General features: G+C 37.6%; 2 protein-coding genes across 6 annotated transcripts in view; both read right to left on the reverse strand.

Moving 5' to 3' along the window:
• Positions 1-1,041: 1,041 nt before the first annotated feature.
• On the reverse strand, positions 1,042-16,399 carry LOC110167048 (chondroitin sulfate N-acetylgalactosaminyltransferase 1-like). Of its 4 annotated transcripts, none has more exons than XM_055161538.1 (11): positions 16,238-16,399; positions 12,597-12,703; positions 8,637-9,162; positions 7,412-7,512; positions 7,007-7,185; positions 5,264-5,480; positions 4,710-4,811; positions 4,250-4,431; positions 3,095-3,189; positions 2,921-3,002; positions 1,042-1,694 (listed from the first exon to the last, which is right to left on the reverse strand). In XM_055161538.1, the coding sequence occupies exons 3-11, from the start codon at positions 8,994-8,996 to the stop codon at positions 1,417-1,419; spliced, it is 1,596 nt and encodes a 531-aa protein (XP_055017513.1). In that variant the 5' UTR covers positions 8,997-9,162; positions 12,597-12,703; positions 16,238-16,399; the 3' UTR covers positions 1,042-1,416. The 4 variants fall into 4 exon arrangements, with proteins under 4 accessions (XP_055017513.1, XP_020788004.1, XP_055017514.1 ...); XM_020932345.2 differs by having other exon boundaries at positions 16,234-16,399; XM_055161539.1 differs by lacking the exon at positions 12,597-12,703.
• Positions 16,400-19,210: 2,811 nt separating this feature from the next.
• Positions 19,211-24,192, reverse strand: part of rnf122 (ring finger protein 122) — a 35,664-nt gene continuing 30,682 nt past the window's right edge. Inside the window, exons 3-6 of one of the 2 annotated variants that reach the window (XM_055162070.1) lie at positions 22,980-23,025; positions 22,845-22,886; positions 21,576-21,655; positions 19,211-21,220 (exon numbers count right to left, since the gene is read on the reverse strand). In XM_055162070.1, coding sequence (XP_055018045.1) covers positions 21,106-21,220; positions 21,576-21,655; positions 22,845-22,886; positions 22,980-23,025 — 283 coding nt within the window. In that variant the 3' untranslated portion in view covers positions 19,211-21,105. Of the gene's footprint in view, positions 21,221-21,575; positions 21,659-22,844; positions 22,887-22,979; positions 23,026-24,192 lie in introns of both variants that reach the window. The other variant, XM_020932353.2, reaches the window with a different exon arrangement.

A 24,192-nucleotide genomic window follows, 5' to 3' on the forward strand; every position in this document is an offset into this window, starting at 1 on the left:
GAAATAGTTGGGGTTGAGTCATCAAATATATCCCAGACAGTAAGCTATAGATTTTTTTTCTCAGTTACTCCACTAGGCCCAATATTTGTGAATGTAGGCTTATGTCGATATAATACCACAATTCATCTATTTAGGACTATTTAAGTCCCAGTTAAAAAAGTAACATTGACATAAACAACAGTACAATAGTTGGAACCCACCAGTTCATAAGCTATAGTAGGAGTGTGCAAAAATACCGATTTATCGTGATACAGTATACAGTTATCGTGTGCTTTTTTTTTGTATCTTTCAATATTTTGACCAGAATATGACCACATTACAATTTTGTTGCTTATTTAGTGGAAGGAAACTTGTTTATGCAGTACACATGACATATTCACTCTTTTGATTATTAAAATTGATGTATTTCATAATAACTTTGCACAAGTAGTTTAGAAATTTAGAAATTCTTTGTGGTAATTTGGTATTGTGAGCCATGTTTCATGTATTGTATTGTATTGAATCGTGAGGGATCCTGTGATTCCCAGCCCTTTAGGCCTATATGTTGCTGTTGGCAGTCAAAGTGAGTGTTTTAAAACCACATTTTCTGCATTCTGTCCAATCTGAACTAACTAACACTGTTAAGAATGATTAACAGTCTATTATTATCTTTGTTTTTCCTGTGTGGTCTAATGGATTTATCTAGTTTAATACATGATATATTTATGACCATGCAGTCAAATGAGCTATAAAATTATATAAACCAGAACTATTTGTCAAAATGTTATCTTAATCTGCCAATTTGAATCAGCCACAGAGCAGTTTAAGTTTTGTTGTTTAAAAGATTGTGAAACACTGAAGGAAGCTTTAGAATGTGTAGCTACATCCAAAAATGACTGTATACGGTGTTTTCGAGTTGCCTTGGGGGAAATTCTTCATGCGTAATGTGGCTGGCATTCTGATACAAGAATGGGTGTGTTATTTTAATGGGCCTGGAACTTATCCTCAGGAAATTCAAACTCATGGGGAACATTTCTGAATAAAAAGCAATAGACAAACAAAAATTGTACACACTATACCATTTAATAGCCATAAAATATAATATAATTAATTTGTGACTCAGTAAAAAGTTAAAGGGCCCATATTACGGTGTTTTCTGATCTGTTACAATGTTGTATCTCCATCAAAAACATCCCAGGGGTTGTGCTTTATTTCATTCACACTTGTTAACATACAAACCACCTTCTTTCAAACAGAAACCACTTTGTTCCTTGAAATAAAACACAACTCCAGGTATGTTTTTGATCAGGTAACCACAGTCTAACATGACTTAAAGCTCACAAGAATCTATTTTGCATAATATAGGACCTTTAACTATAAATTTACCATTGCAGTACATTTTATTTCACAGTATCTTACTCCTTCTCCAACCATACTTCATAAATGTTTCCCTTTTTGCAGCTTTGAATGGGCCTCAATCTGTTGTCTGAATAAGAGCGCCCCCAGCTGGCCGTGAGACGCCTCGCTCATGGCTTTGGTTTGCATACACATCTTGTATTTGTCCTGGGGCAGCTCGTCCGCGCATGTCTTCTCATGCCATAGGTGGAAGAGGCCACGGGAGGGCGCTCTGATCACCATTAGTTTACTGTGCAGGTACTTCCTATACAAGTGCACGTCCTCAAGACCCCAGCCTTTGATTCTGCGGTCAAACCCACCTGCAAAGAGACAGGGCCAACACGGGTGACCACATGCAGTACTTTTGATGGTAATGTAGGAGATAAGATAAGACAACCTTCATTTGTCCCACTATAGGGAAATTGCAGTGTTACACCGCAAAGTACAAGAACAACAGGTCTAGAAAAGTATCTGTAAATCTACTTTGACGGTGTTTAAATCCAGGCTCGAAACAGTTTTTTTTTATCTGTGCATATGACTGAAAGGTTTTCGTATTTAATTCTGCACTCTTCTCTCTAGTTTAACATCTCTTTTTAATTTTATGATGATTATTTATGTTTAATATTGAATGTATTTCTTATTCTGTAAAGCACTTTGAATTACTTTGTGTGCGAATTGTGCCATACAAATAAACTTGTCTTGCCTTGTATGAATAATAAGTAAATGGAATGTAAACTGAAACAATCTAAAACTGAAGGTTACAATGTAAAATATCTTGCCAAAGGACACGATGGCGGTATGCAATGTCAGTAGATGGGATTGAACTTCCATCTTTTGTTTTAGTAGATCAGTTTCTCAACCAACCTCTTGTACCCCAATACATACATAAAACATAAATAATGTTACTTTCATATGATTAAATATGATAATTATTTTCATAGAAACAAAACTTCCAAACCTGATTATTTACATTATTGCACATTGTACCTTTTAACTCTTTATATTACAACAACAGTCTATAGGCTAATCTTAATCTTAATTTTCTCACCCCACATCTCCAGTAAAATATTATAAGGTGAACGATATTATTAGGGATGTAACAATAACCAAAATACCGCGATATTGTATCGTAAAAAGTCTCACAATAATATCATGGGCTGTCATAATATATCGAATTACAAGTTCCTTTACTTAAATGTATTGTTTTATAGTAGCAAAAGCTAATAAACATAGAGTACTACATATCCCATGATTCATTTCGGTGCAAACAACATGGAGAAATATGTTTTTACTTGAATTCTTGGGATTATGACAGTAATGATTTGCACCAAAATCTTGTCAAGGTATTTTAAAAGCAAAAAATGTCCTATCTACAATTATATCAGCCTTTCCAAAATATTGCAATAAATATCATACCGTGAGATGCATATCGTGAAAATATTGTTCCAAGAGATTTGGATATTGTTGCATCCCTAGTTATTATATAATGTCACTTTCAGCTATAAATCAGTTTTGAATATCAGGTATCAAATAGCTTTGCAGTTACCTATGTTGAGGAAGTCCGATCTGTACTGACATGTCATGCCAAATCCGAAGTCTCTCCAGAACCCAGACTCCTTCTCGATCACCTGCACACAGATAACATATAAGAATAATAATGTTGTGAGACTTCCTGTTTGCATAATCGTCTCTGCCCATCTCTTCTTTAGGAGCTACATACCAGCTGTTGTGGGAGCGGAGGAGGCTGAGTCTGATTGCTGTAGATAATGGCAGGGTTGTACTGGCTGAAGAGAACAGGGTAGTAGACTTTCTTACCTGGAGGCATAATAAAAGAGTGATGTGTCTAATCATATTGCAACACTTTTATCATTGGCTAATAATGCCTTAAGGGATGAAATTGTGAATATGTCGGCCAACTAAGCATTGTTCATTTTGGCGTGGAGCCAGGACCAGCTCTGAACCTAAAATGCTTTAAGCTAATTACGAAAGACTGTCTTACTCATATTCGCTGTTGTAGAGTAAAGGGAAATATTTCATTCACACGTTAGGTAGCTTATAAGGTAGATGTTAACTTGAAAACTACTGCTTCATGACATGACAAGGTGGAATAGAGCATTTTGAGCTTGAGGTGTAGATGTATGTCCTCCAGAAGAGCTGGAGGAAGAGTGAGTGGAAAGTGAAGTCTGGGCCTCCCAGCTCAGACCGCTGCCTCCACTACCTGACCTTGGTTAATTCAGAAGAAAATGGAATGGATGGATGGATATTCAAACATGTGTGAATGAAAACAAACTGTAGGGATACTTCTGAGAAGGTAACAACATTGTAACATGACTTAAATCTAACAAGAGTCAATTTTGCATAATCTAGGTCCCTTAAATTCTTGAGGTGTAACAATATCCAAATCTCACAATATGATATCGTCATGGTATAAACTTCACGGTATGATATTTATTGCGATATCGTGGAAAAGCTCACAATTATTGCTGCACCATAACTCTTAAATTAAGCAAAGAGACTTGTAGTTTGATATACTGTGATGGTTCATGATATTATTGTGAGAACTTTAATGATAAGATATCACAATATTTCGGTTATTGTTACATCCCTATTAAATTCACAGTGAACAAAATTCCAACTCATTTTTCAGATTGTATCAAGAAAAACTATCTGACTTACCTACTACACTAAATAACATTTTGGTCAAAATATTACAACTAAATATTAAAACATTTGTTGTTAAAATGATCAGCTCCTGTTCTGTTACATGATGTGATCTACAAAGGAGAAGTTAAAGTTTTACACTGGGAGAATCAAATGGCTTTGTATCTCCGCTTGACAGCAGCCATGTTTACTAGTACATGTGTCACAGTCTCACCGGGCTCTGAGTTTAGCCGACAGGATGTGAGGAAGTCTGCGGTGAAGTGAATGTCAACGTCACAGAAGAAGAGCAGGATGTTCTGGCTCCGCCTCCACGCCCGCGCACCCACCTCTAAACCCCGCCCCCGAGAAAACTCCTCATTCAGAAGGATCAGTGTGAAACTCCTGAAGTGAGTCTCTCTGATGACAACATATGAAACATAAAAGTTAGGTACAAACAGTTGCAGCATTCTGCCGCCTTGTTTATCTTAATTACCGCCTTAATAATTATCACCTATCTTAATTACACCTTTACACCTTCACTTTTGGATATTTTCTGTACATAATCATTGGCACTGAAACAATCTTAAATCCAAAGTAAGATTCATGAGCTATATCTAAATGCTAACCCATAAAACATGATTGTAACTTTAAAGGCATCGCTGACCTCCTCACCTGATAGTGGTCTATGTCCTCACCTGGTGGTCTGGTCTATGACGGCTTTAATCTGATGGATCTGGTCCCGTCCAAAGTAGACCACAGTGAGATGGACATGCCTGTCCTGCTGGATACACACCCGCCTGAAACAGAACAAAGGCTGAAATATTGATTCTCAGTGAAAATTTGTCCTCATTGCCCTCAAGTTAAGTGGTCTATCTGCTTTATGGGCAGGTCTGAAATATTAGGCTCTAAAATTCTGACTCATGGCACACGCTCATACACCTAAAAATACACCAAATCCTACAAAATCTTGAGAAAAAAAAAAAATTCAGGAACAGGAATAACTAAATTTAGACAAAAACTCAAGAAATAAGAATGCATTTTCAGTGTATTTTTTAACATCAAAAACATCTCAAATTTCATACATGCGAGATAGATGCCACACTGTAGGAAATTCTATGTAAAGCTATACAATCTCCATGGAGACAAGGTGGTGGTGGACCCTTCACCATAAAAGTTACATATATTACGTATAAGGATAGCAGTAAAATGCAGACATTTTGTCTCAAGGCTTGTGAGTGTGACTTTTAACCTGAAGTTGCTCATAAACTGCCGAAAAGTGTCCAGCCTCTTGGACAGGGGGACAACAATGTTGATGAGGATGCTGCTCGTGTCCACTCTGTCACTGCGGACCTTCAGGACGGGACCAAAGGGCCTGAAAAGAACCAGCTCTGTGAAGTCCTGTGGTGAATCTCCTTTAAACACCAGCTCATACACTGTGCCCCTGTCCCTCTCTGTACGGGTCAGACCTGGAAACAAGGAAAAATAGTTCATGTACAATGCTGCATAATGCCAGACATACACTATGTGATATTTTTGATCATTTCACTCGGCCATGGCTCAAACTATATGACCACATTGCAGGGTTTACAGCTCAATTCGTTCTCATGTTCTCACACTGAGGGATGTAACAATATCCAAATCTTTTTGACACGATACCTCCACGATATGTATCTAACATTACGATATTTATTGAGATATTTTGTGAAATTGCTACTTTTTCCTCTTAAAATGCCAAGACTTTGATTCTCTCATTATCCAAGTAATTAAGATGTAAAATAGCTTATAACAGTTATTTCTTCATGTAGTCTGCACTGAACCTGAGCAAAGGATCATGGTCTATGTTGTTCTCTTGGTTTTTAGCTGTATTGTTGCACTATAACTATTCATTTAAGCAGAGAGACTTAATTTAATATATTGTGATGGCTCACAATATTTTTGTGACACTTTTGACGATGCAAAAATCACAATATTTCAGTAATTGTTAGTTATTCACACTATACAAACTACTTCAACAGTGAGAAACCCTCATAGGAGGCGACTGGATTTCAAACAGGTTTCATATTCTTGTGACCTACAATTGCCGATCGGGATCTCGTTAACCCACGTATGCTACACGAAGCACGACAACACTATTAAATGATATCCCAATCCCAAAAACAGTCGCACAAGTGAAAAATCATCTTAAAAAGGGCTAAAAATCACAGTGTACGCCCATCTTAATGAAGACACGCTTTTTGTTTCTCATAGTTTATAACTTATAGTTTATATGTCATATTTTTTCACCTAATTCTTTCTTTTTAACTCAAAGTTGTATTTCAATTTTAGTTAATGTACTATAAATGAAAGGTATTAAATGTAACCTTTCTAGTCCACCTGGTTGTTACCTGTTACAATATTTAAAGGACCTGTACTTAATTTCATTCTCATTAAGACACATGCCCTTTATATGCAGTAGATTGTAAAAGCAGATAATTCAGTAAAAATTTAACTTAAAGATATAACTTGCATTTTGCGCAGCCTTTTTGAGTAATTACTAATAGAGAAGCTACTGACAGATAGATGAGTTTTGTTTTAATCAGGCACATTGTTCACTAAGAATCGTGGGAAAACACCTGGCTGACATAATCCCAGACAGTTGATTCCTTGTCATGGTGCATTACCAAAAGAGAGAAGAAAGCTCAAAGTGGGCGGAGATTGGCGAGAACTCTGGAAACAAGTGCATGACACGATCTTAGACAGTTATGTGTGTGTTATGGTGCAATATCAGAGTTGCAGAAAGGGCAACGTGGGCCGGTTTAACGGATCAAACTGTATTGTGTGTTAGACATGTGCGAATGAAACAAAACACAACTTCAGGTCTGTTTGTGATGAGAAAACATTATAACATAGCTCAGAAAATAGAGCCATATGTGCCCTTTAAGCTATGAAGCCAGTGTTCCTGACTCAATCTAAATTGCAGATACAGGCCCTTTAGCATTCTTATGTTTCGTACCCTGTATAAAGTCTGCTGGGGAGAAGGTGGTCTTCTTCCTGCTGGGGTCTGTGTGCTGCAGAGGTCCATTGAGTACGTGCAGAGCAGACTCCACAGCTCCATTCAGCTCGTCACGACGGTCCCTCCTCACGGGACGCTCCTCTGGGTGCTTGGTCAGACCGGTCTCCAGCTGGTACACCCTGAAGAAACAGTGTACTTTTATAGGAATCACATCACATATGCACGATTGTCTTGTGGCAGCGCTTCTACTAATTCCACTAATTATACACACACCACATTCAAACATCAAGTCTCTGAAGTGTCTTGCTCAAGGATTTTAGGATTGATGAGCAAACACAGCTGAGCTTTAGCCTCCCTCGCAGTTTTAAGTCAAATGGTGAAGTATCTATAAAACCTGAGCCTTACCTCTGCAGGGTGAAGGCATCGTAGGGGATGACTTCAAATTCACTGGACACTTTGACCCCATTGTTGACCTCAGCCTGGTTCAGCTGTGAGCGGAAGAACTCCTGTAGAAAAACACACACACACACACTCTGACTGCATCTCAATTCTGTCTCCTTGCCTACTCGATTCCTCCTTTCCTCAGTTGTTAATGGCTTATTGACAGCTCAGGAATGGATGAGTCAAGGAGAGTAGGAAACAGAAATGGGAAGCAGTCTTACCTCCACACAGCTACAGTTCCTTACATTCTAGAGCATGGTACCTCAAAATCTTTAAAAACTTTAATATTAGCTTGAGGTCAGGTCAGTCTTTCTACAGATTTTACAGATTGCTGACCCAGTTTATGGATAATATCTCAGTCAGTGTCTTCTCTGTCAGTATAAATAAACAAGAGAGAGATACTTATTCATAGCAGCTTCAGAAAATGGGGCAATTTTTCAACCCTAAAAATTGAATTTTATATAATACTCCTTACAACTGAACTGAACTGAAGGGCTGGCTATCAATAAGAATTTGCCAATACAATACATACCTTGATACATAGGTCACGATACAACACAGATCTCAATACAGAGAACTTTTGATTCAATATATTTCAAATAGATTCAGTATGGTTCAATAAAAAATAATGGCTAAATCATGGCTGTGATATGAAAAGTCTTTGTTAAACCACTTCTTGTGCAAAGTTAATATGAAACACGACCATTTTAATCATCAAAACAGTGAAAATTTCAAATGTGTTGCATAAAAAAAGTTCCTTCCTCTAAACAAGCAACAAAACTGTAGCACTGTAAGAAAATAATTGGCCAAAATATACCAAAAAATACTCTTGGCGATATATCGATACAGCAGCCTACGATATCGATACTGTATCTGCACATTAAACGATATGATATATTGATATTCTGGTATTTTTGCACACCTCTACTCATGATGCACTTGTAGGAGCAAATTTGGAATTATCCATTTTTGGAATAGGAATTTCTTTATGTACAAATTAATAAAAATTAGACCAAAGACCAAAATTACGAGGTTCACTGCAGCAGTTACAAAGAAAAGGATGACAATTTTTCAATGTCAAAGTCAGTCGGAGCCGATGGAGCCAGAAGTGTACCCATGAAAACTTTTTATTTGTAATGCAGCAGCTTTATATATACAGTTTATGATCTTGTAACAGAGCTCTTCTTACCTTTAGGTCGATCTGTGTCGGTCGTTTGTTCAGACTCTCCAGACCCAGAGGAAGAATCCCTTTAGCTTTGGCCTTGTCCAGAGCCTCCTGTAGCTGCTGTGTCCTCTCCTCTAGCGCCCCCTTCAGTTCAGATATCTGTTTATTCAAGCTGTTTACATAATGTCTATGCGAATCCTCCCTCTCTTGGAGCAGAGCCAGGTAACGCTCCTTGGATGCAGTACTCCCGCTAGACCACAAGGAGGAGTGGCGAGTGCTGGCAGGTTTACACGCAAGGAAGTAGGCCAGAGCGAGACAGCATGCGAAGGCCAAAACAATGAGGCCAACCCGAGTGACCAAGGCCAACAGCCACCGTTTAAACATGACTGGTTTATTTGTCCGGGTCTTTTATGTTAACAGTCAAAACATGTCGGTTGTACAAAATGGCATCCGCCTTCAGTGAAGTAAACATAGTGTCAAATCACCAAAATCCAGAGTTTTCAGCGACAGCGTAGTTGGCGACAATCTATTTTCTCCCCGCAAATGGATCCTAAAATGAGAAACATGTCAAGGAGTGATTGTGGTGCATTGTGTAATTTTTCTGGTGCAGGGTTTGTCTAATGCTTTTTTCCATGTAAATATTATTGTTTTGTCTGGAATGTTGCACAGTTTGGTATTAAACCTTTGTATTTTCAGAGAGACGAAACCAGACCAAGTAACAGGTCAGATCTGTGGAGAGAAACCCCGCTCATAGTTAGAATGCCTGTTTTTCTATTTTTGAGCAATAAAACCCAGACGTGGGACGAAGTCATTGTTTTGCAAGTCTCAAGTAAGCCTCAAGTCTTTGACCTCAAGTCCGAGTCAAGTCCCAAGTCAAAGACAGGAAAGTCCAAGTCGAGTCTCGAGTCACTGGCTCATAAGTTCAAGTCAAATCCAAGTCATCTGCTTTGCACTTCAAGCCATTTCAAGTCTTTAAACCAAAGCACCAAATACATCTTAAATTTTTGCAGTTTATATGAATTTTAAACTAAAATGTACTAAAAAAGTCATGGAATTTTTATATATGAGTATTGAGAGTTGTAGAAATGTAATTTTTTCCTTTTTAAATGTCTTGACAAGATCTGAGTGTGAATCATTAGGGTCAGAATAGAAATAATTCAAATTTAAAAGAGCTTAATAACAGTTATTTTGTTGTGTCATCTGCACTGAGATGTAAGAATTATGTTCTGTGTAGTTCCCTCTGTTTTACTGTATTATACTTTATATTACTGTATTGTACTGTATATTGCTGTAGTACATTTGAGGATACCACATCACAGTACTTTTTTTTACTAATTTATCAACTGTAAAGAGAAAGTCAAGTCTTCTCAAGTCACAGGGCTCAAGTCCAAGTCGAGTCCCAACGCCATTTTATCAAGTCAAGTCTCAAGTCCTAAAAATAGTGACTCAAGTCTAACTCATGTCCAAGTTAGGACTTGCAAGTCCCCACCTCTGATAAAACCACCTGTAATTTAATAAATATAAGGTAGAGCTGTTTATTGTCATACTGTGGAACATTCCAGGTAGAGCAATGACATGTTAAACAAGCTGCTGACAGACCATCCATCATAAAAGTTACACAATGCAGCTTTAAAGCCATATTATCATACCTTTTAGCCAAAAACAGGCCTACATAAAAGCATGTATTTTTCATTATGGATATTTTTACTACACTGTAAAACTTGCACCCTTACTCTGAGGGGGCTTGCATCTCCATAAACATGACACTTGTTTGGCCTGGAGCAGGACTTGTTCTTCTTTGGCTTACATGTCTTTCTAATTTAATGTCTCTCTCTCTTTTTAGTTTTATGTATTTCTTATTCTGTGAAGTACTTTGAATTACTTGTGTGTGTCTGAACTGTGCTCTACAAATAAACTTGCCTTGCCTATAATATTTCACAGTACTACAAAGAACATAGCTGTCTCCATACAAAATGTTGCAAAGCATGGTTTTAATTTTCTGTGTCCATGTAATTATGCAGTTGCCTTTCCTTCTCCAGAAAGTTACGATCACTTTACTTTACACTTTACACGAGAGGAGACTTGCAGTAATTGGGTAGTGAAGCAAACCACAATAGTCTGATATGACTTGAACTGACGGTTGAATTGGGCCATTCAAGGACACTCTATTTTGGCCTAAATTTAAATCAAATTGTGGCTAAAAATGCTCTAAAGCCATTTGGCCCAAACCAAAAAATGTCGTAAGTTCACATATTTCACACTTTACGCGACTCTCAAAGTACTTTTATGTAAGTTCATAAATCGGTAACCTATAAATCAAGAAGTAATAGAGCAAAGTGAGCTGCAATATATCATAGCCTCAGCTGCCTTGGATGGATGCTAATCTATGCAATGACCAAATAAAAGTACACATACAGTACATTATTACAGGCCTATGCATTTAGTTTGAAAGGTCCCACATTACAATATTTAGATCTGATCTATGTTATAAGGTTGTTTTCTCATCATAAACAGACCTGGAGCTGTGTTTTGTTTCGTTCATACATGTTTAACACACAAATCCTGCATATTTAGACTCATATTTAAACTGAAAACACTCTGTTCTACCTTGTGATGTCATGTGGTAATACAGGTTCCAGTGTGTTTTTAAATTTCATACACCTTTGTTAGAATCATTTGTCTAATTTCACCCCTGGAGTTGCCAATCTCTACTGAACAAAAGGTAAAAGGTAGCTGTTGTCATGACCTCACAAGGTGGAACAGGGCATTTTGAACTATGGAGATGTAGATAGACTAATAATGCAGGGTTAGTCAAACATGTGTGAATGAAACAAAACAACAAAGTATGTTTTTTGATGCGGTAACAGCACAATAACATGTCTTAAAGCTCACAAGAGTCAGTTTGGTGTAAAATTGTACCTTTAAATAGCAACAGTTTTGGCCTATTTTTGCTAAATCGACGGACTAAATGAGCCCCAATTCAGACTGAATCTGTGTCTGAACCTTTTGGGTACAGGCTAATGGCTGGGCTCTCTGTGAAGCTGGGGCTCTGTAGTTTTGGCCAAGGAAAGTCTAACCATCCCCAAAAAGCAAATATATGTGCAATAAACCGTGACTGAGCTGCTCATTAAAAATCTTACTAAAGGTCTGATCCAGTGCCATTAAATTTGATCAAATACTCCTCATAGACAGTAAATTTAAAGCCAGACTTTGTAACTTCTTTAGTAGAGGGTCACTCTCATTGAGATGTGATTGCGTTGTGTGAAATGTATCAGTATAATAAACATTATCAAGTGTTTTTTTTTTGCTCAAAAATACATTGAAAAACATGTATTTTAACAAGAGTTGGGTCACCTTTTCACAGATCAAATATGGCCTAGTGGCATCACCTTCCATGATGCATCCATGTAGATCAGACACATCAAATTTGGCCCATGATATAATTATATTTGACCTGCGAGATCATATCGAATATGTATTGGAGCTGGCCCGCCGGCTACAGGTAGCCTATAGAGACATTATTTATTTAATCTTTTAAAATTATTTTATATTATGCTTGTTCTGAATTCAATGTTTAAGCAAAATTATTAGTAAACATTTATTTTAATGAGAAAAGGTTTAACATTACATATCTTGAAAGAAGAGAAAACATGCAGATGTTGAAATTTTTAATAAATATTTAGTCTGGCCAACGAATTAGTCACAGTTTTTAATTTTGGCCCTCTGTGAATTTGAGTTTGACACCCCTGATGTAGAAAGTAGACAGATTTAATGCCATATTGCAAAACATGCAAGCAAAGCAAAAACATCACCAGGGACACAAGCAGGTGTCGGACCCTCCACCAGAAAAGTTAGACAGTGCACCTTTAATTATAACCATTTTCTCTTCTCTAGATACAGTGCATGTCTTTTCAAGGTGAGTACACGTTTTGCATGCAAAGTTATGGTACGTAAGAATGCTAAAAATATGCCAAGCTCTCAAACCTTTTCAGATTTGCCCTCCATTCCCGCTCATGGCCTTGTCCCCGGTAGCACTCCTCTGCCTGTACCCACATCCATGCTGCTATAACGGGGATCGCCTTGTGAGAAAACTGCCGAGAAGTTGGAAAAGTTGACCTTAAATTCACTCAGATGCCACGCCGCGTTCGCTGGGAAGTGACATTGAACAAGCGTAGTACTGTTTGTGTGTGTGTGTATGTGTGGACGCCATCAGTTTATTCACAGCACAGATGGTTCTTTATGGCACAGGTAGGAGCTGATCTCATGAAAGAACTGCTTATGTTTCCAGGTCCACCCAAGCCCAATATGAGAGAGTGTGTTGGCAGTTTTTGATAGCACTGTGGGGACTAAAATATGTGTATTCACTTAATTAAAGGCTCCATACTACACTATTTTTCTGATTTATGTTATAATGTTGTTACCTCTTCAAAAACATACCTGGAGTTGTGTTTTGATTCATTCAGTCATGTTTACCACACAAGTCCTGCGTGTTTAGGCTTAATTACTTCTTCTCTCACACGGAAAAAAAAACTCTATCCACTTTGTGACGTCATGTGGTAATACAGGAAAAGCTCAACTGTGTTTTTAACCCCTTAGTGAGTGTCACAAATATGCGACAAACCGTTTGGACCAAGATATAAGTCAAGAGAGCGGCTACATTCCCCCAATGGTGGTTAGTGCATAAACAGTACCTTCCTAGGAACTTTTGGCAAGCACTTTCAAGTTTCTGGCTGTCGCAAATTTGCAACATACCCAAATTTCTATGTATTTCTTTTGCTATAGTCGAAATTAATAATGTCAACTTCATTAACCATCTACTTAAAGGCAAAAACACAAAACAGTCTTTTATATACACTACCGGTCAAAAGTTTTAGAACACCTTAATTTTTTCAGTTATTTATTGCAATTCAATTCGTGCAAGTCCAATGAAGAGCTTGAAATGGTACAAAGGTAAGAACTGAACAGCCAGACGTTAAAAAAAGATAACAAAACTCTTGTCTAAGTTCTGCCAAAACTACCTCAGAAAAAAAGAACAAGATGATAAGCTTGAAAACATGAAGTATGCAGCACAGTCTCCAGACTTAAACCCCATCAAGCTGATTTGGGACAAACTGGATAGAAGAGTGAAAGTCAAGCAACTTCTGCAACAGACTTGAGAAAAACTTTCTGAAGAGTATTTGATTTTTTTTGTAAAAAGAACAAGCCACGAGTGTGTTCAGGTGTTATATCTGCCAAAGCTGGACACTTTCATGTATCAAAAGTTTAGTTTTGGTCAAAAGTAAACAGTAAAAAACTAGAAAAATAGTGGTGTTCTAAAACTTTTGACCAGTAATGTACATCTATAAATTCAGGTGTTAAGGGGTTAAACTCCATACATCTTCACTCCAATCATTAGGATAATTTCAGCGCTGGAATTGCCTGTCTCTACTAAACAAACGGTAAAAGCTATTAACTTGAGAACTACCACTACATGACATCACAAGATGGAACAGAGTATTTTGAGTTTCTGGGGATGTAGACAGTCCAATAATGCAGGGTTACTCAAACGTGTGTGTGAAACAAAACACAATTCTAGGTATGTTTGTATAATATAGGACTTTAAAACACTTAATGTGGCATTAATTAAAAACTGGTACATTCTCTTAATCTGTGTCTGCGCAGGACAACCAAAAGCGGGACAGATGGTCACCTTATTAAATGGGTCATGCCTCTCATGTACAGCCAAAAATCAGGTCTCCTTGAGTTAAATCAATATCATTCACATGATTTAAAGGTCCTACATAACACAAAATTGATTCTTGTGAAGTTTAAGCCATGTTGTAATGTTGTTATCTCCTCAAAAACATACCTAGAGTTCTATTTTGTTTCATTCACACTTGTTTGAGTAATGCTTTATTATTAGATTATCTACATCACCAAATGTCATGAAGCAGTAGTTTTCAAGTTAACAGCTACCCTTTACCAGAGATGGGGACATGTAAGTTGTGACCTGGACTTGAATCAGACTTGAGTCACTATTTTTAGGACTTGAGACTTGACTTGATAAAATGCACTAAAACTTAGGACTTGGACTTGAAGGTCAATGACTTGGTACTTGACTCGGACTTGAAGCCTGTGACTTGACAAGAGTTGAGAAGCACTTTTAAATCTGAGTCCTTTCTATTCTGACTGTAATGATTCACACTAAGATCTTGTCACAAGATTTAAAAAGGAAAAATTTACATTTCTACAACTCTTATATACTCTATAAATAGTCAAATATAAATATACTATGATTTTTTAAGTACAAATTATCTTAAATTAATATAAATTGCAAAAATCTAAGCTATATTTGATGCTTTGGTTTAAAGACTTGAAATGACTTAAAGATCAAAGCAGACGACTTGGACTTGACTTGGACTTATGGGCCAGTGAATTAAGACTCATCTTGGACTTGCCTATATTTGACTTGGGACTTGACTCGGACTTGAGGTCAGAGACTTGAGACTTACTTGAGACTTGCAAAACAACTACTTGGTCCCACCTCTGGTCTTTACTGTTAGTTCAGTAGAGATTGCAAATTCCAGAACTGAAATCATCCAAATGATTCTAGTGAAGGTGTATGAAGTTCAAAAACACAGTGGAGCACTTCCTGTATAACCACATGACATTACAAGGTGGAACAGAGTGTTTTCTAACTGTTTTTAGAGAAGAACTCAGCCTAAATATGTAGGTTTGTGTGTTAAACGTGAGAATGAAACAAAACACAACTCCAGGTATGTTTATGATGACCTATGACATCCTTTAGGTTTAGATTAAGATTAAGGGAGTAATAATTATGGTTAAAGTTCAGATCTGTCTCTATGAACTGAACATAAGTCTATGTAATGTCCACAAAAAGTATGTGAACCCTTCGTGTGTGCGAGAGGGAGACAGGGAGGGGACTGGTCATTAAATTTGCATATGTTCACACCAGGAGGAAGACAGCTACACCGCGAGCGAGGCACTTTAAAAACACACACAAAGATTAAGTGCTAAAAAAATGCCTGAAACAACAAGTGGAAGAATTTTTACAGGCCCATTAAAATTTCACAAAGAAAGTTCTCATTTGTGGACTGAAGGCGGCAGGTCTGGAGTCTACAAAGATTAAGATAAAAATTAGATTCTTCAAGCTTCAGATTGTAAGAAAAAAGTAGCTGCTGTATTATCTTCACAAAAAGTTGGTGCTTTTAAAAAACTGCTCTGAGGCTTTTCATTGTTGAGTAAATCTTGACTTTTTACTTACTACTACATGATTTCTGTATTTCTTTTCTATAACAATGTTCGTTCAAGGTGCTGATAAACAAAAAATAATCAATAAAAGGCTACAAAAGAGTGGCTACATCAAAAAATTTGCTTCTTTGTTTTACCATTCGCACAATCACGGAGTATCTGAGCAACAAAATGTAATATAATGTAATATGACAGCAAAAAATATGATCATTTAAGCAAACTGAAACCATATCTAGATAAATAAATACTGTATTATAAGAATGACAAACAAAAACAGAGAAATTTCACATGAAAGTTTACAAGATTACAAGTCATAATTTTTATATCTGTTCATAATATACTGTAGCATGCATAAATACTTTTTACTTACCTACATTTTGGTCCGTTTTTATCTTGATCCTGAAACTGTCTTCACCTCTCCTGAATCAAAAACTGTCAACACAAATATTCATAACAACAACCCAGTCCAAACTTGAATGTTGCACTTGCCTTATTGAGTAGATTTCTTTAACCACGCTCTGCTCTCCTCCCTTTCCTCTGGCTCTCTCTCTCTTTCTCTCTCTCTCTCTCTCTCTCTCTCTCTCCCTCTCTCCCTCTCCTGCCTTTCTCTCTCACTTCTCTCTGTCTCTCCCTTTCGTTTTCTTTCTTACTTTCTCTCTACTCACTCTGCCTTGATCTCTCTCTGTCTCTCCCTGTCTCACTCATCCTTTCTGGTTGTCTCTCTCTTTTTCTTTCTCGCGTTCCCTTTCTCTCTTTGTCTCTCTCTCCCTCTCTTTCTCTCCCTTTCCCTCTGCCTCCCCCCTCTTTCCTCTTCCTTCCTCTCTCTCTCTCCATCTCTGTCTGTCTCTTTTTCTTTCTTATTCTCCCTTTTTCTCTTTGTCTCTCTCTCTCCCCTTCCCTCTGTCTCCCCCTCTATTCCCCTTTCTTCCTCTCTCTCCCCCTCTCTCTCACTCTCCATCTCTGTCTGTCTCTCTCTCTTTTTCTTTCTCTTTGTCTCTCTCATCCCTCTTTCCCTCCCCTTCCCTCTGTCTCCCCCTCTCTTTCCCCTTCCTTCCTCTCCCTCCCTCTCTCTCTCTCTCTCCCTCTCCCTCTTTCAGTCTCCCACTCTATCTGTCTCTATCTCTTTTCCCTCTTTCCCATTCCTTCTCTCTTTGTCTCTCTTTCCCCTCTCTCTCTCTCCCCTTCCCTCTTTCTCACTTCCCATCTCCATCTGTTGTCTCTCTCTTTTTCTTTCTCTCTCTATCTTTTTCTTTCTCGCTCTCCCTCTCTCACTGTCCCTCTCTGTCTGTGTCTCTCTTTTTCTTTCTCCCTTTCTCTTTGTCTCTCTCTCTCTCTCTGTTCTCTCCTCTCTTCTCCCTCTCTCTCTCCCTAACTCTACCCTCTTTCTCTCTCTCTTGCTCCACTGTCTCTCTCACTCTCCCCCTCCTCTTTTCTCTATCTCTCACCCTCTCCTTCTCTCTCCTCTTACTCTCTCTTTCTCTTTCTCCTTCCCTGTCACTTCCCTGTTTCTCTCTCTCTCTCCCTTCTCTCCCACCTCCCTCTACTCCATCTCTCTCTCCCTTCTCTCCCTCCCTCTCTCTCTCTCTCTTCATTATCAGCTGGTGCTCCCTTTCTCCCGCTTTAAATCTAATTAAAAGGCAGAAGGAGTAATGAGTAATGCTACCACCTGCAATCTGGAGAGGAGGAAATGGTTAGGTACCCACCGGATCTGACCAATGAGCTGGAGTCCTCTGTTTTTTAATGAGATTCTGTACAGATGGCAGCACTGGGTTTAAAATTTGACTTTCTCTTCTTCATCTTTTGCAGTGGCAGTGTTGGGCTCCTATTTAAAAACAAGATTCATCGCCAAATACTAATCAATTATTCAGTGCCGTTATTTATTTAGTACAATATTAATATTTTAAAATTGTGTCCCTTGTATTGGGGTTGGCAAACATAAGCGTATTCACTTCAGCACATTGAGTTCCCTCTGCTATGTAATAAACATGTATATGTTACCTGGAGCTGAAATTTTGTACATTGTAGTAAAAATGTGCTCAATTACAAGAAGTACTGCTGTCAAAATTCTGCTCAAAGAAAAGTATGCTTGAGAATTAACCTTGGCCTACAACTCAAAGCAGTCCACTATAGTTATTTTTTACACAATTTTATGTATTTTAAGCAAAAACTGAATTATTAAACTAAAGCAGTGTTTCCCAATCTTTTTTTTTCTGGGGACCCATATTTTAAAAGTCACAAACCTTCGTGACCCAAGTCAGTAGATGTCATTCTTAAATCACAAAATAAATGTGGATGTGAATATTTTATTGTTGACTGAGTGATCGTGTCTCTCTGAACAATTAGTATTATTCAAGTTTTGAACTAAGAAAAACAGAAATTTGACCAGCAATAAAGGGATCCATAAGTTGCCTATTTGGACATTAAATGTAGCCCATTTCTTTTTTTTCAACATCTAATTATTATACAAAGCATGGCTTAATATTTCAATATTTCTAATGAGATAGGTAGATAGGTGAAGTTAAACCACATCTTCTCTGAGCTCAGGCATCAGAAGAGGTGATCAAGTGCTGTTTTTAGACTGGAGCTGGATTTAAGAAGGAGCAAAGGCAGCAGTGAGAAAATCTTGCAACTGGGAGTTATACGGTAGCTCAGACATGTCAAACTCAGATTTGGTCAGCGATATAATTATATTTGACAATATCAAATATGTATAAGAGTTGGCCCACTGGCTACAAATAGGCTGCAGAGACATTATTTTATTTTAAATTGTGTTATTATTTTACTATTTATTATGAAACTATTATTAAACATTTATTTTAATAAGAAAAGGTTTAACATTACATATCTCGAAAGAAGAGAAAACTTGCAGATGTTGTTGAAATTGGTCAATAAATATTTAGTTTGGCCCATGACTTAGTCCCAGTTTTTAATTTTGGCCGTATGTGAATTTGAGTTTGACACCCCTGCTGTAGCCTATAAACCATATAATTACAATTTATTTAGTTTAAAAATACAGCCAAAAGTTTAAAAATCAACAGAAAAATTACAATTATGATTTCCCCCCAAAACTTTCTTATAATTTTATGTGTGAGAGACTTGTTTAAGAGCAGAAATCATATCACCTGTTATAGTTCCAGCTTCTTCTTTATGGTTGGATTGTGTTGTGAAACCAAAACTCACTCTAAGACTAACTTGAGTAACAGAGCTTCAGACAGAGCAGTGCCTACAGTTAGCACCACATCCTCAGGGAATATTGATGACATGAGCTGTAAAGTATGGCTTTTAGTTGAATTATCACTTTGAACCAGATGGTGGCGCCAAACACAAGACAAAATGAGACACTTGGCTGCGCAAAACAGACAACTTTATTATTGTTTTAACATATTTACATGAATTACCTGAATTTTACAAAAGGTGGAATGTGTGAGTAAAAGAGTCCTCTGCTCTGGTTTTTAACAGAACATAGTAGTTGTTATTTTCTTGGCAAATAGATGTTAAATCTGCAACCTCACCTGTAAAATACAGTGCAGGTGAGTGTGTGTGCTTAGTGAGTTTGTGCTCAATTTAGGCAGTGTTTTGCAGAGTTACAGAAAATAATAATAACAATAAAAAAAACTAGGGCTGCACAATATAAGAGAATAAATATACAGCAACAACACAAAGTTCTCCAATTTGAAGAAATGTTTTTTAAATGCACCAAAAGGCAGATTTTATTCATAATTTTTCTTCTTTCGGTTGGTCTTGGTTAAGTTAAAGAGGGGGTATTTTACATCTATGGAGTATTAACTGCTAACAAATAACATAATTTCGATCACCATGTTACCTTTTATTGATCTAGTTTTTGACACTTGAGTCTCACCTCTCTTTGCTCTCCACGCTGAGTCACTTCCTCTTCTCTATCACAACACAATCAGTGTGCATCCCGCTAATGAAACTACTGCACATCATATCAGGTTTGTCAAGTTTTTGTGTACATTTTTGTATCATGTTTTTGTATATTTACAGAGAATTGTTGTGTGGGAGCATGGATGACACAGGCTCGAGAGTTGGGCCTGGGAAAGATCACTAAATACTGAAAAATGCACGGATTACAACTTTTTTGAAATCTCAGACATGTTTTTGATGAGGGAACACTATAACATGGTAGAATTTGCGTAATACCCCCTCTTTACGTTTTTTAACACTGTTTTTGAATAAATGAAGGCATGCACTTTTTTATTTTAACTAAACAAATGCCAAATAGTACGCTTAAAATATCACAATATTGAAATACTTATCGAAAATCGCATCTTTTTGTCATATCGTGCAACCCTAAAAAAAACTTCAGAGGGCTGTGGAATACCTGTTGTGTGCAAGAACAATGTAGTTGCCTTTTTGAAAATATTTTAACACAGAAAACATTGAAAATTTGTACCTGGATCTCCCACAAACTTAAACAGACTGTAGAAACATGTAGCAAAGTAAGAGCAAAGGGTCTTAGAGTGTCTGGCTGTGCTCCTGTTTAGAATATTGAAAAAGTATTGAAACAATCTGCACAGGAAACACTGGAGGAGTTAAGGTGCTGTGTCTAATGTTGTTGTTGAATAGAAAAATTGAGTCACATGATCACATTTCGGGGACAGAGACGTGTGGACAGAGACATGTTGGAGAGCTGTGGTGTGAACCATGTGGGACCCCTTTAAAATGGGACTATTTCCACACACACAGTCGACCTCCAGGACAGGGCAGAGCAGGTGTAAGCTTTATTACATGTACTTTTCACTTGGTCTCTCGTTTCTGAGCTTTTAGGCCCATCGTGTTTGACATAGTTATAAAATGTTATTTGCTGATAAGTAGACAAAGGGTGAGGTCTCCAGTAGCATCATAACAAAATCTCTGCAGGTTCATTCTTATTATCAAGGCCCATTAAACTACGCTGACTGTGAGCCCTGAGCGGAGACTCACATGTGAAGAACTAGGTAAAGAGGGGGAGTGAAGAGGGGAGAAAGAGAGTGGGGAGGAGTGCTGGAGTGATGTGTGGGTGGTTCCACATAATCTCAGACACCACAAGGTGTCGTTATGTTGCTAAGCAACTGCATCCTTCAGAGTCTTCCTCCAGGTGGTAACTAGGTTACCCCATCATCGTACTATTTGCATGGGTTTGCTGGTTTTCCATTCAACCAAACAGAGTCCTCTGTTCTCACTGGACCTGATCCTGAAGCAGTCGCTGAAGGGCTGGTGGCTGGAGCTGTAGACACCTGCACTACACCAGTTCGTCCAGCAGGGTGCCTATGCTGTGGTGCTGCTCCGGGGGGCCTGCGATCGGCTTGTTGCACATGGGACACACACAGCGCACCTCCAGCCACTTCACTAGACACCTGCACACAAAACACACAAAATATAGATTCATAACATCAGGATTTGTTCAAACTGTTTTTACACCTCCAAACCTTCTTCAGAGTGTTTCTAATCACGTGTGGCTCTGTGATGCTGTTAAAAACTGAACTGTGATCTGCTTTAAACAGATGAGCTGTGATGAACTATAGTTATACCAGGGCAGGGAATTGCCTATTCATCTAGGCTAAAGATTATATTGTTGCTTTGTTTTTTTTTCCCATAGTAGACATTATAAAAACACGTCTGTATTTGTTCCTGTACTTATATCGAATCAATGCCAAAGTTAGTGAAACCCAAAAATCACAGGCCTACATAGACAAATGACCAAATACTCACTTCCTGTGAAAGGCGTGTTGGCATGGCAACACCCCCAGCTCGTCTTTCACTTTGAAGTCCTCCAGACACACTGCACACGTCTGCTGTGAATGACAAGAGCACAGAGGGGTCAGCAGGGGGCGCTGTGACTCATTCACACAACACAACAGGGTTCATGTGGCACAGTAAGCTTCTAAACTGTTCATAGTTTCAAAAAGAGGTGGAGGGCAGAGCTGAATTATAAGGTACAATTTTACTGTCAAAGCACATGTCCTGGTTTTAAAGGTGTATTGTGTAACTTTTCTGTGGAAGAGTCAATCAATTCTCTTAAATCTTTGTATCTTCATGGAGTCCAAACCAGACCAAGTTACAGGTCAGATCTACGAAGAGGAGACTCTGCTCATGCTCAGAATGCCTGTTTTTCTCTGGATTTTTGAGCTATAAAACCACCTGTCACTGGAGTGTAACTAAAAACATAAATACTGCACCTTTAATATCTCTGCAATTACTGATGATAATTATTACACAAAATTATTGTTCAGTACATGAAAGCTGGAATAATATGTTTCAGTACTCAATATTTATCCTCTGTATGTATTTCTTTGCAATAGTGGGGAGACTTTTGCCATTTTATGTAATACAATATGATTTGAGCTGTAGATGATTGAATAAATAGCGTCTATTGCTAGTTATTAGTTTATTCTTTTACAGGCACAGATCTGCTGACCCTACATGACCAGTCCTCCTGTTAAACAGCACTGAGACCTTTGACTGAGACACAAAGGCGTCTGAGAAGCGCAGTGGAAATGTTGCAGGAAAACTTGAAATTCCCTCGAGAACAGAAGCATCTCTCGCTCGTATTGTTACAGTATATTTGAAAATTGGTTTATTGGGATAATCCTGGTTTGTGTCAGTAGCATAAATTATTTTCAGTATTTCAGTTTCAGTGTTTCATGCTTCAAAATTTGTTATTGTGAGAAGCCTAACTGGTCCACACAAATTAATTATGATATTTATGCTATTTTTTTTCACTGTAGCTTCCAAAAAATGTGAACATTAATCAGTCACAAATCATAAACAACATAGACTTGGACTGTTGTCAATAGAAAATACATTAAGCCACAAGATTGACATGGCAACTTTATGAACGCACCCAATTCCATATTATACACGCTAGATATTATATAGCTCCCTCCGCTTCATCTGAAATCTAAAATTACATGAACCTGTCTGATCTGTGGATTTCAGAGTAATGAAAAATTACAGTAGAAAAAGTAGACTCATCCTTACCCCATGAAGGTTCAGCTTCTTTGGATCACCTTTCAAAACCACCTGTGGAAATAGTGAAAAGCAAAACAAAAATGATTCATATTTAAATGTATTTCACTGAAATAGTAAAAGCTGATCGACAGGACACAGACTGACCTCTCTGTAGCCAAAGCGTTCGCTCTGGGCTTGGTGCCGCAGTTTGCTGCAAAAAACAAACAAAAAAGTGTAATTTAATCCAGTTTGAACTTTAATTTATGTTGTCTTCATCTTTATCTTTATACACTTTTAGCTACTCTTCTTTTAGTGCTGAGAGAAACATGAATTTGTGTCCTTGAAGGGCCGGTACACAATTTGTTTCCCATGCATTTATATATACATGGGTATATTGTATAAGCAGCTCTTGAATCTGTTGTGTAATATCTGCAACTAGTTATAAAGCATTTTGTTGATATTCCGGAAGTGCGTGATTAGCATACTAGTTGTTCTTAGCTTTACAGACTGAAACCTGTGAAAAGTGCTTATAAACTCATCGCAGTGAATAGCAAAAGGAGAAATTCTATTTGTCAACTGGACAAAATTTAATTATGTCAAATACTTTTCGCATCCAAGCTGCTTCTTCAGTTCTGGTCAAAATGCTGGTGGACATCTGCTTAAAGGGAGGAGCTAACTACAATGAAACTACTCTGGAACTCCTCTATAAACAAGTAGGTGTGTTAGTTTCAGAGAAGTTTCACTGTAGTTAGCTCCTCTTTCAGCCAGATAATAGACAGTGTCCACCAGAATTTTGACCAGAACTGAAGAAGCATCTTAGATGAGCTGTGAAACGTTTTTAACCTAAATAAACTACAAATTGAATTTCTCTTTTTGCCATGGATTCTACCTGGACAACAGAGGGATTCTACACACATCACAGTGAATAATTAGGAAGCCCTAAAAGCATAAGATAACTGAGGAATAACTTTGGACCACTGCAAACTGTTTAAAAGTGAACTAGTTCTGTTTTTTGTTTTTTATATTATGCCAAATTCACTCTTGTGAGCTTTAAGCTATGAATGTTGTTACTTCCTCAAAAACATACCTGAAGTTGTGTTTTGTTTTATTCACACATGTTTGAGTAACCCTTTATTATTATCACTTTATTATCATTATCTACATTTCCAAAACTCAAAATGCAAGTTACCAGCTCCATTTTACCTTTTAGTTCAGTAAAGATCTTCAATTCCATGGCTAAAATTATTCAAATGATTCTAGTGAAGGTGTATGGAGTTTAAAAACATAGTGAAGCGCTTCCTGTATTATTAAGTGGGGCACAGTGTTGTCCATTTGAGAGAAGAACTCCACCTAAATATGCAGAGTTTGTGTGTTAAAC

Source organism: Boleophthalmus pectinirostris, unplaced genomic scaffold, assembly GCF_026225935.1.
Source record: "Boleophthalmus pectinirostris isolate CB_2022bp ecotype Guang Dong unplaced genomic scaffold, ASM2622593v1 HiC_scaffold_4, whole genome shotgun sequence".
In the NCBI taxonomy this organism is placed as follows: domain Eukaryota; kingdom Metazoa; phylum Chordata; class Actinopteri; order Gobiiformes; family Gobiidae; genus Boleophthalmus; species Boleophthalmus pectinirostris.

Excerpts from the sequence above, each read along its gene's own strand:
- LOC110167048 (XM_055161539.1), bottom strand. The coding sequence starts at position 8,996 with ATGTTTAAACGGTGGCTGTTGGCCTTGGTCACTCGGGTTGGCCTCATT. Across the intron at positions 7,186-7,411 it reads GATGCCTTCACCCTGCAGAG|GGTGTACCAGCTGGAGACCG; the intron begins GTAAGGCTCAGG and ends CTGTTTCTTCAG. Across the intron at positions 4,812-5,263 it reads CAGTTTATGAGCAACTTCAG|GCGGGTGTGTATCCAGCAGG; the intron begins GTTAAAAGTCAC and ends GTTCTGTTTCAG.